Raw genomic sequence first — 11201 nt, 5'->3', positions numbered from 1 at the left:
TCTGTACGAGTGTCGTCAACGTATTCTAAATTGCCATGTTGAGCTTCTGTCTTCTAATCCATGTGGGATTATTCTGTCAAAACTTGCACCACTTTCAAAAACAGGTCCTCATTGTTAAAGCAATCCACCTGGATTGTTTACTTCCTGATTAATCTTTCAACTAGAGGTCGACGATCATTTGAAACTAATTACATTAGTTTATAACCTTGAAAACCCTCTCTATGAACTATAGAGCATATAGAAATGGCTGCATTCTCTGTTAGAGAATCCTAAGGCGCTTGCTGTATTACAATAAAAAAAACTGGACAAAAAGGTGTTCATACAGATGTTATTAGATTAACGTAGTTCTTTGCTATTGTGTCGAGGTGAAAAAACTTGAGAATTCTTAACCAGGACAAAAAGGATGACTTGGTTTCATTCAAACATCATTAAAAGGATAGTGATCTATCTGAATCAATCTGCCACATCATCACAGCGGCAAAGAATCCCAATCAAACCATCCCTTCCGACCACAAATTTAGACAAGAAAAGAGAAAGCCGCTTCTCCCTCTGTCTCCCCCCTATTATATTAGAAGAGAGAAGAGAGAAGAGAAAAGAGAAGAGAAGAGGAGAAACTGGTCGGGCAGATCACATCAAGACGTGAAAGCAGAAGGTTCATGGACAGGCAAAGTTCCAAAGAGCCAGCCTAAAGAGGACAGGAATCTGTTCGTGGGTGCCAGGCAGGCCACCCCTCCCCAGTGACACTTTTTTCTCTGCAACCCACATGCACTTTGCTCATGCTATAGCTGGGATGGTCACTATTGCCTTCCTTTTTTCTTCCCAATAATTCCCTGGTGTGAAGCTCTCTATAACTGTACACTCTCACGTTTTTTACATCCAACATGCGATTGTATGGTCAACATCAATTGATACATTTTTTAAGAGGTCTCCAGAATCCGTTTTCTGGTCTCTGAGATTGGTTTTCTCGTGTTTGTACCTTCTCAATCGGATTAATCTTCGTCGTCCTGACTAAGGTTTCTTCAGTTGAAATTGAACAGAGTGAGCTTCAACCATGTGGGTCAGGGTCATATTAATCCTGGAAGGGCATTTTTCCCTGTGGGACTTCCTTCTTAGCTCACAAAGAACACTCCAAGGGTTCATCCAGCTGCCATGAAAGAAAACTTCAGCAACTAACAATAATATAGGTTGGAATGATGGGTATGTTTCATTAAATTTGGAAGATGAGGCCAAGCAGCAAGTTTGGCAGCTAACCAGTTGGCTTGACTGCTTTCACGTGATTGGTTTTAGGGATTCTCTGGCCTCCATTCTCATTCTCTATAAGAGACTCTTCTCCTCTGCTCCTGCCGTTGCCTGTACACTCTTTCACTACACAACACTGTGGCTCCTAACTTGTAGTAGTAGAGCTGAAGTAGTGGTTAGTATGGATTCCTCCAAGATATCAGCTTTCTTCATAATCTTCATGCTCTTCATCTCTTCCAGTCCATCATCCCTAGCGTGTCCGTCCTGCTCTAACCCAAATCCCAAGCACAAGTCACCGAAAACCAGCACGCCAAAGGGATCGGTGACCCTCCCACCAGTGACGCTTCCCCCGGTGACCCTCCCTCCTGTCACAAAACTTCCTCCTGTTACAAACCTCCCTCCAGTAACCACACTTCCTCCTGTAACTCTCCCTCCAGTAACCACACTACCTCCTGTAACTCTCCCTCCAGTGACCACACTTCCTCCTGTGACTCTTCCACCAGTAACGCTCCCCCCGGTGACCGGAACGCCGCCAACGACAAAGCCTGGCTGCAGCCCCCCTCCCGCAAAGAAAAAGACGTGCCCTGTCAATACACTCAAGCTGGAAGCATGCGTGGATCTCTTGGGAGGTCTCGTCCACATCGGCGTAGGGGAATCTCTGACTAACACTTGCTGTCCAGTCTTGCAGGGGTTGGTGGGCCTAGACGCTGCTCTCTGCCTGTGCTCCACCATTAGGCTCAAGCTTCTCAATCTCAAAGTCTATGTCCCTCTGGCACTCCAACTTCTTGCTACCTGTGGCAAGACGACTCCTCCTGGCTTTACTTGCTCTATTTAAGCTAGACTCTGTAAATATCTCGTCTTGGAACTATCTTTCTCTTTCACATACTTACTGCAAAAACCTTCGAAAATTCAGAAGAGCTTTTATGTAGAAAATGTCAAAATTTTCAACATGGCCTTAGATGATCACATATTTTGTTCCAAGTTCTCTGATTGGGACAAATTCTGATTTCTCTCTGTATGCAGGTGATGCTCTCCAGAAGAAGGAAGAAGACGATGTAATTGAAGGCATGTGAGACGTCTACGTCCTTTTCTGTATGCTAGTTTGCTTTCAGTCTATTTGTTCCGACCCTTCGGAAAGTGTGGAAGGAGATGGTGGGCTTGAAGAGGATTTGCTCATCTCATCTGAGTTCTTCTGGTCTCTTCCTAACAATTTTGTTGATTTTTTTTTTTATTTTCATGTTGAGGTGAATGATAATATTTACTCCTTGTTCATCAACATTTGTTTTTACATGTTAGTACATTCTCAAAGTAACCCCAAAACTCATTAGTGCATACAGTAAGTAGCGAGTGAAAATGAATTATTTTGGGATTTCACTTTTGCTCGTTCAAGTGAAAAATGGGCAAAAGCAAAATCTCTCCCCTAAGTGAGAATTCACTCTCATTCTCTTGCTTTATTTAATTATTTTTAATTTAATTTTTTAATCATTTACTAATTAAGACAAGTGAAAATCTATATTAATTTATCAAAGAAAAATTAAATAAATTTATCTTATAAATATTAAATCTATCAAAATAATTTTATATAAATTCATGGTTTTTAATATTATTCTTAATTACTAATTTAAGAGTGAGAATTTAGGTATTATAAAAATAATAATTTCGATTAACCATTTGAATATTGTACAAGAAAGCATTTATTTAAACATTTTATTTTTATAATTAATTAATTAATTAATCTTATTTTTTTTTAATTTTTTAAAATTAATTTAGACAAGTTAAAATCTATCTTCACTTCTAAATATATAGGACTGATACCTGCTTTAACCATTGAACCGCAGCCAAAGTCGTGAACCAAGTTTACTTCAATTGGATTTTTTTAGCTACATATGTCTCTAAGTTGTGACCCAGGTGAATGATCGGATCAGGTCAGTCCCTTCCAAGTTGGTTAAGACTCGTTGAAACTAGATATAAAACAGAAATACCAAGAATGCAGGAATTTGTGAAGAAACCAGGTGCCATTAACTTCTGCACCTTCACACATACTCCAGGATACAAGCCTCTATGGAGAACAAAGACAACAAATCAAACCCTTTGAAATAAATAGAAGCCTAAACAAGGGTTGTTACATGATCAAGGTTTCAGGACAATCACAAGCTAAAATTATGTGAAACTTTGGCACTATAGAGCAGATCCCATCAAACCCAAGTAGAATAATAACGTTCTAGATATCTTGCATTAACCAAATGACATGAAACCCAACATTCACAAGGAAAACTTTCACCTTATACAAGAGGGCAGAGTGATTCCGTGGCAAGCAAAAGCCACTACTACATAAATAATGATTAACAGGAGGACGATCAAGGCAACCCTGCGTGAAAGGAAATGATTCATTAAGAAACTTCTTCACGAGATTAACAGCAACAATAATGTCTAAATTCGTATGATAAAATCATGTCTCACCACACTATAGTGAAGTTTATACCACAGTGCTAAAACCAATATTTCTATTCCAAGATATTAGTATCTGTTATTTCCTTCTTGTAGTCATGGACTAATAACCCCTATCACTTGTGCTTCACACATCTGTTCAATCATATCACTGATGTTGACTACACTTAATAGAAGAAGACTAATGTTGCATCAGTAACTCCATCCACTTCTTGGGTGTAACTTTTAGTTCTTCGTCTTGTAAAGTCAAGAGTGCTATTGGTCAAAGAAAAGGTTGTGAGTTTGCTCATGCTTTCAGTGAAGCTATTTGACCTTCTAACCTTACACTCCTTGAACTATTTAGCACAAAGGCCACAGAGGGGGTGGTAGGTTGTTGGTGGTAGGTGCTACTCTGTTCCATCGGTACCCTCATGGTGCTCCCTTATTACCTAGGTCACCCATCTAATCTCCCTGGAACCCTTGGTGGAATTTTTAAAATTTAAAATGTGAATTATGTACCATGTGACGCCATGAAAAGGAAATTTTCTCTTCCTAGCCAGCCAATAACACCAAGTTTATGGGTTTAGAGAAACTGTTGACTACACCAGGGTTTAGAGAAACCCTAAACCCTCAGAATTTCTCTTCCTATCCAGCCAATAATCCTAAACCCTCAACCAAGGAGTTCTTGTCCTCTTACACTCACTTCCCATCTTATCCTCCCCCGTCAACTCCCACTTTTGCAGCCATGCCCAACCCATAGAAACAAATATGCCATCCAGACAGAGAATTGCCGTTATATCCCCGACTTGCATAGCATGATCTGGCTCAGCCAGCAACCAAATTGAGACAGCCAATTTGCAACTCCTGAACTAATTATCTAGCAAGTGGAGTTTGCAGTTTTATCCTCTTGTTAGCAATAAAGTTTATCAATTAGTATTCTAAGGGACAGGGTGACTTTCAAAAAAGGGCCATCATGTGAGACACCCGTCTTTGGTGCTCATACAAAAAATAAGATTTCTTCCATTTTCCAGCAAATCATGAGACAGATTAGGTGGGGGAGTTCAACATTTGGATTCTAATTATGTCAGAGCTGCCCACGCTTTGAGTCGCATTCTTTTGGCTTGGGACTGCTTGATGGGAAAGCCTCTTTACATTATTAAAGACTGGTTTTTTCATCTGCGCCTCTATCAAAGAACCAGAAAAGGCTCATGAGCTTCTTCACCCCTTCCACAAGAGTGGCCATTTAGGGATCATTCTTAAGTTGGTAAAAGTTAATGACAAACTAAATTGGAGCATTTGGTGTACCGAATATCACCTCCCTTTGTAATTTCCTCCTGGGAGAGATCCCTTTTAATGAAATTTTTATTCTCATAAATAAAAAGGGTCCAAAGATCCACTCACCATGATGAAAACACCTCAGTTTTTGTCACTCCAATTCTGATTCCATCGCAACTCTAGTAACTTGCATTCCAAGAACACCTAAGCAAGAGGAGAAGTGAAGACCTTATGTGTGGAACAGAAGTCTTTTCCTGTCATACACAGACTACCCAATATAGCTACTTGATTGACCTAGACCATAGCTCTCACCGAGTGGCAGTTATCATCTGGCTTGCTTCACATCTTTATGTATATCGCAAAAGGCAAGTCCCAATATTTACTACCTAAAGAAAAGGGAAAAGTAATTGTACATCAAACTGTAATGTGTCACAGAGAAGATGAAATCAGTCTTCCTTTCTTTCTTTGCTGCCAAAACACTTTCCATGTGGTGTTCAAAGAGGATGCTCCCCCCCCCCCCCCCCCCTCTCATACACATACACACTCCCCCAACACATTATCTTCACCAACCTTCCTGGCTAACTGGCAAGCTAGCAGCAATATCCTGGTGCATCTGGAAGGAAAGGAACATGAGATCATATGAAGGAAAAGGCCACTCAATCAGTGGGATGATGGGAAGAAGTCTATCAGTCACATACTTTTCAAGGCCAACAAATTTGCTTGCCCAGCCTTGTTATAGAACCAACTTTAGATTACCTCCTATCCAGAAACAAGAATTATAAACCCCCTGGAGTGGATGCCTCCCCAAGTAGAATGTCTTAAGCTTTCTAATGGCAATCCCATGGGCAAACCTGGGCCACCTAGTGGCGATGGTACTATACAGGACTCTCATTGGTTACATTCTTCTGTTTTACACAAACCCTTTCTGTTTTACTCCACTTAGCAGAGGTAAAGGCCCTACTCCAAGAGCTCAGGATTTACCATGGACTTTCTTTAATCCCTATTGGTTGAAGGGAATTTGACATTCACCATCAGTTGCATCATGGGAACTCTACCGCTTTGTCAGCCATTGTTTACTCATTGCACGATAGGATGGCACCTCAGCTTTTTTCATGAGACTAAGAACAGTCGTGGTTCCTTATCCATCTCATGGACTCACGCCCCAGAAAAACAAACTGCCTAGCTAATTCATCAGCTAGAGGCGGTGGATCCCGACAGAACCTAATCAAGGGAAATGCCTTTTTGATTAATGCCTCTTTATGTCTTTATTTTTTTCTAGTACTTTTCATCCATCATCCATGGTTCTGTCTTAGTTTGTTCATACTCCTTAGGTAGTCTCTAGTGATCTTTTTTCTTATCCTATTTAAAAAAAAAGGTGACTGTCTAATCTATCTTTTCCACATTGCTTACAATGAATAGTACCTTTAAAGAATCATAATAAGCAGTATTTTAATAAGTTCAAGCAGCTGTGCAAGAAAAATCTCTGAAAGACAGAAAAAGCAATAGAAAGTGATTTTTTTTTTTTAAAAAAGAAAGTGACGATAAATAGAGACCATTTCATACATATATGATCCAGTTAAAATCATGAAGATGAATTGAACTTCATTCTTCGGCATATGAAAATAAAAAAAGGATGCCACAAAAGACAGATATAACAATGATACAGATTTCAGCACATACATGAGCTTAACATTTCTCCACCAAGCTGCATTCTTGAAACGACGAGCTTGCTTGCGGAAGCGAAATGTGTTTCCTTGAATATTGGTGGTTTTATCAACAAGCAGTTCTAAGCGATCTCCTCTTTCCAGAACCTTGTCAATATTCTCAATCATGACATTCCGAACCTACCAAATCATGCGATCCAATCGTCAAAACACTTATTGTGATAATATCACTTCTGCTGCAGTTTGATAATTCAATTTTTAAAATAACAAGTTCACACACATGTGGGTACATGTATAAATAAGATATCTTCCACAATCATGAGACTTGAACCTAAGAACTCCCCCAATAAATATACACCCCTTTCACTATCATTTTTAATTCCTCAAGTTACAGTCGTCAATAACTAGAATCCAAATAGTTAAAAAACTAAGTGCCTGACGAACTGTAGTTTCTTTTTTCTCCAGAAATAAATTACTTGGATCTTTTCAGATCACCCACACAAAAGAAATGTCACATACCCTTTGAGTTGGCAATACTAGAAGACCAACTCTGACACTTCAATTTCCCAACCAATCCTGCCTAAATACTGTCTGATACAGTCTCCAAAAGGAACTCTAAATCTAAAACCCTACTTAATGTAAAACAACAGAAAAGCAGCAGCTCCTTTCTTTACGCAATCTTAGTCATACCAAAGAAATAACAAGGGCAAAGATACAGCCAATAGCAAGAGCTAAAAAAGATATATAAAGTCTTCAGAAGAGATAGGTGAAAATCTACATTAACAGCAATAATATTCAATTGCTATATCAGTAATGAGGCGTACCTGATTCATTTCACCTTTCATGCGATTTATTCTATCTGCATTTGGATCATTTGAAAAATACTCCATTTGTTGGCTCAGAACTCTTGAAAATTCATCATTCATAGCATAAGCAAGAGCTGTATGAACAGCTCGGCCATATGTCTTCACAAATCTTTCATGGATATCTTCCAGAAATGCAAAAGGGATTCTTCCTATAATAAAAAGGATATCTATGTCAAATTTTGAGGTCCTTCATAAAAGATAAAACTAAAGATAAAGGCAGGATAAAAATTCATCCTTGGAAAATTAATGACGCGACGTTATAAATTATCAAGTTATCAAGTAATCTCTCTAAAAGAAAAAACTTGTGTGGTCACTGATACAAGGTTGGAACTAATAATGCCCTAGAGTATGGCCTGTCTGGTTCAGATATACATGGGTCCAATTGTTTAAAAGGCATGGCTTGGATGCATGATGACACGTCTATTCCGCTAACAAACTTTGTGGCGATAAGCCAATGTTGAATGTAGAAGACGGCTGCTTAATCAGGCAACTTCCTACAACTCAGAGGAGATGTAAATAACTAGATAATGGAGAATTCCCCTGTGGAGAGTTAATAGCTCAGGCTAGCCAACTCTTGAGAATTTCTAAAATACAATGTTAACAAACAAAATAAGCTCTATATGAATGAAGGAAATCTGCTTTAATAACATTACCTAATCCAAAGTTCTAGGGAAAAAATCAAAATGAGGAATGAAAACTCATTGGTCAAGGAGACCGGGAGATCATTTTGGAAAACAAAATTTGTCCTTTATCCTTCAAAAAAACTTGAAGCACACATAAGGCTTACAGGAAATATAGGCAAGTTGGCATTAATTCAACTGCTCTCACCAAATGAGGTCATTGAGTGCACAATTAAATCAATCCTTTTATCTATAATTCAGACTATATAATGGTATAAAAATAATACCTCGTATGATAACCAACTCTTAATTCTTAGTTACTTAAAACTTTTGTTAACGATTCTTAAAACTTATTTGATTACATAATGATTTTCTAATACAAACAGATAGAGAAGCAAGGTAAAAACTGGTTTAATCAAACCTGATCCTTATTCTTCCTATTTTCACGCATTTGGTAACAAAAGGCCACAGCCTACAGCAGTTTAAAGCCTCTACTCTGCGCCATGAGGTGCACGGCTACACTTTCCCACAAAAAAAATTTCATGCACCTGAACCCTTTAATCGGGTACGAACCTCATCTAAATCAACAACTAAAAAGAATTTCCAAATTCAAATCAATCTAGCCAAAGGCTCCTCTGTTGCAAGTGAGAGTGAGATTCGTATGGGTCAACATACTGTCTTAGGGTTGCCAGTAACCTTCCTAAACTGTTCAAGTTACAGAGTAAGATGGAGCGACTTGTCGGTAGAGAGGAAGACGTCAATGGCGCCAACGGAACAGAGCCTAAGAAGGCGGAATCTAGAAGTTACGTTAACTTGAGACGAAAAGCTCATAAGCCACTACCGAAGACAACCACGTTTAGTCGCCCTTCGATGGGCCCTAAGCTGAAACAAGACAAGAAAATTGCACCGAGGACCGAGTCGAATTCTTTGTTTTCTAGGTTCATCACACCTAGATCGGGCAATCGTCCCTGGATATAACAACTACTAATACTTCCAATTCCAGAATCGTTCATATCCCAGACGGAGCCACCTCTACTTCTAATGCAATCAAACACGAAAGCAAGCAGAAGGCTTACTTCCAGCAGAGTCGTCGGCCATACAGAGGACAGTGAGGCCATCGGTCCGCTTGACATGGAAAATGTAACGGTCCTGAGAGTAAGAAACGTGGCTGTCGTTGTTGCCAGGAATTTTCTCCAGTATCTGTCGCGCTATATTGCTGGCGTTCGTCGGAGCCGCGCTGAACTCCGCTAAGACCACCGATCCCCGAGCCACCAGCGCGTAGAGAATCGCCATCTCCTCCCTTCAATCTAATACAATCCCGATTCCACCAAAGAAAACCAGAAGACGACGAGGTACCGACGAAGATCAGGAAATTCTGGTGTCAGCGAGGTCCAAAAACAAAACAAAAAATAATAATAAAATATTAATTACTCAGATATATCGTTAATAAGAAATGGATCAAGTGTCCCATCAATGGGAGGCATTATAAGGGGAAAATAGAAAAGAAAAGACTGCAACTCACAATTATCTGATTAAGGATGACCAGCGAAATTTATTTTTGAAATACAACTTGCCGGGAAGTGATTCTTCAGGTAGCCGACTAGCCGTAGCTTGTCTCAGCTTTAAATTTTCCGGACTTCCTCCCGAAGAACGCGGCTAGAATACAGAATTTGATGGATCGTGGGGACTAGATGATATTGCTTAGGTCGAATAAACGGAGATGGCTTTCTAATTTATTTAAAATAATCCTCAAATTGGCATTCTTTTTCCCTTCAAACATGGTCTTTAAACCATATGCTTCAAATCATATATATATATATATATATATTATAAATATTAGATTTAACTTTTAATTTTTAATGAATTAACTTGAACCTTAACCAAATCCAAAGGGTAAGGTTTGCCGAAATGGTCTTATAATTTATGTAAAGGCTTTAATCGCCTACAGATTTATCAAAGCCAGAGAAATGGCCAGCGGAACTCTGAGCTTCAACGCGTCGTTCCGTCTATCCTCCAACTCCATCCCGACCTCCGGACGTTGTCAAAATAGGAGTATTCGGGCGGCGCCGTACTCGTCCTCAATCTCGGCGAGGTTCGAGAAGCCGCTGGAGGGGCTGTACAACGTGCGGGTGGAGAGAGGCGTGTCGACGGAGCGGCTGGAGGAGCTGGGCGTGTCGCGGTGGTCGACTTGGAAAACCGGCAGGTGCCAGCTGCCGTGGGACTGGCACGTGGATCAGCAGGTGTACATCGTCGAAGGAGAGGTCCGCGTGGTGCCGGAGGGTGGAAGCGGCGACCGGTATATGCGATTCGTGGCAGGAGACCTGGTCCGGTATCCAAAGTGGTTCGAAGCCGACCTCTTCTTCAATGGCCCCTACGAGGAGCGCTATCGGTTCCGCGCGTACGGTGACGACTGAGCTGCCGTCCAGGTTGCTGGTAAGAAGTGGAGGATGGAGATAGGGTTTGGATCTAGTTCTCGGAGAAGCTTCTCAGAAGAAGAGGGTTTACTTTAAAAAGTGAGAACAGAGGTTTATTATCCATTTATCACTCTAATCTGCGCATAGTTGATTGTTCCTTTTCTTCCTTCAAATTTTATCAAGATTATGGAACAGTAGTCATGCAGTTTTCGCGGTAGATTTTACGGATTATGCGAGTGTTTAAAGCCGCTTTCTCTCTTTACATTTTTATAATTTTTATAATATTACTTTACAATCCAAAAACTCTTTTTGGAGTTACCAAGAACTCGGGATTAAAGAGATTCTGGATTTATGGATTCGATTGATAAATTGAAAAATTAGTAAAAGTAAATATTCAAATTCAAATGTCAATTAGAAATTCTAATTTAAAGTGCTCTTTCACATGTAAATAACCTTCTCAAGCAAAGATTTCTGGGTAACTCCAATAAAGCCAATATAAAAGAAGTGATTATTTATGTGGGAAATTGATAATACTAACTCGGCATTGGAATTTATACTTTTATATTATTAATGAAATCATTAAACAGTGAGTGCCTTAATGGTGATAAAAACCTCTGAATTTTGCTGGGACGATGGCTGCCCACGCCCACGCATATATTTTAGTGATGGTCAGAGCAGCCCTTTTTGCTGTTGTTT

The 11201-nt window shown here is 39.7% G+C and overlaps 3 protein-coding genes across 4 annotated transcripts; 2 read left to right on the top strand and 1 right to left on the bottom strand.

Moving 5' to 3' along the window:
* The first annotated feature begins 1264 nt into the window (after positions 1-1264).
* On the top strand, positions 1265-2511 carry LOC137945732 (36.4 kDa proline-rich protein-like). The gene is made up of 2 exons (XM_068791727.1): positions 1265-2084; positions 2263-2511. The coding sequence occupies exon 1, from the start codon at positions 1421-1423 to the stop codon at positions 2072-2074; it is 654 nt and encodes a 217-aa protein (XP_068647828.1). The 5' UTR covers positions 1265-1420; the 3' UTR covers positions 2075-2084; positions 2263-2511.
* Positions 2512-3201: 690 nt separating this feature from the next.
* Positions 3202-9778, bottom strand: LOC137945941 (vesicle-associated membrane protein 711). 2 transcript variants are annotated; one of them, XM_068792051.1, is made up of 5 exons: positions 9614-9778; positions 9168-9398; positions 7430-7620; positions 6622-6785; positions 3202-3607 (listed from the first exon to the last, which is right to left on the bottom strand). In XM_068792051.1, the coding sequence occupies exons 2-5, from the start codon at positions 9382-9384 to the stop codon at positions 3517-3519; spliced, it is 663 nt and encodes a 220-aa protein (XP_068648152.1). In that variant the 5' UTR covers positions 9385-9398; positions 9614-9778; the 3' UTR covers positions 3202-3516. The 2 variants fall into 2 exon arrangements, with proteins under 2 accessions (XP_068648152.1, XP_068648151.1); XM_068792050.1 differs by having other exon boundaries at positions 9168-9466; positions 9614-9777.
* A 251-nt stretch (positions 9779-10029) lies between these two features.
* LOC137946545 (uncharacterized) lies at positions 10030-10699 on the top strand. The gene has a single exon (XM_068792887.1). It carries the CDS (start codon positions 10059-10061, stop codon positions 10503-10505), a length of 447 nt encoding a protein of 148 aa, XP_068648988.1. The 5' UTR covers positions 10030-10058; the 3' UTR covers positions 10506-10699.
* Positions 10700-11201: the final 502 nt, after the last annotated feature.

This window comes from Aristolochia californica, unplaced genomic scaffold (genome assembly GCF_029961685.1).
Source record: "Aristolochia californica isolate CCGP_79_NKW_82.1479 unplaced genomic scaffold, dmAriCali1.0.hap1 SCAF_12, whole genome shotgun sequence".
Classification (NCBI taxonomy): Eukaryota; Viridiplantae; Streptophyta; class Magnoliopsida; order Piperales; family Aristolochiaceae; genus Aristolochia; species Aristolochia californica.
Note: the sequence above shows the minus strand (reverse complement) of the source record. Positions and strands in the feature narration are given on the sequence as shown.

Coding starts and splice junctions, on each gene's coding strand:
- LOC137945732 (XM_068791727.1), top strand. CDS start 1,421: ATGGATTCCTCCAAGATATCAGCTTTCTTCATAATCTTCATGCTCTTC.
- LOC137945941 (XM_068792051.1), bottom strand. CDS start 9,384: ATGGCGATTCTCTACGCGCTGGTGGCTCGGGGATCGGTGGTCTTAGCG. Junction 7,621..9,167: donor GGCCGACGACTCTGCTGGAA/GTAAGCCTTCTG, acceptor TTTTTATTATAG/GAAGAATCCCTTTTGCATTT. Junction 6,786..7,429: donor TGAAAGGTGAAATGAATCAG/GTACGCCTCATT, acceptor ATGATTTGGTAG/GTTCGGAATGTCATGATTGA.
- LOC137946545 (XM_068792887.1), top strand. CDS start 10,059: ATGGCCAGCGGAACTCTGAGCTTCAACGCGTCGTTCCGTCTATCCTCC.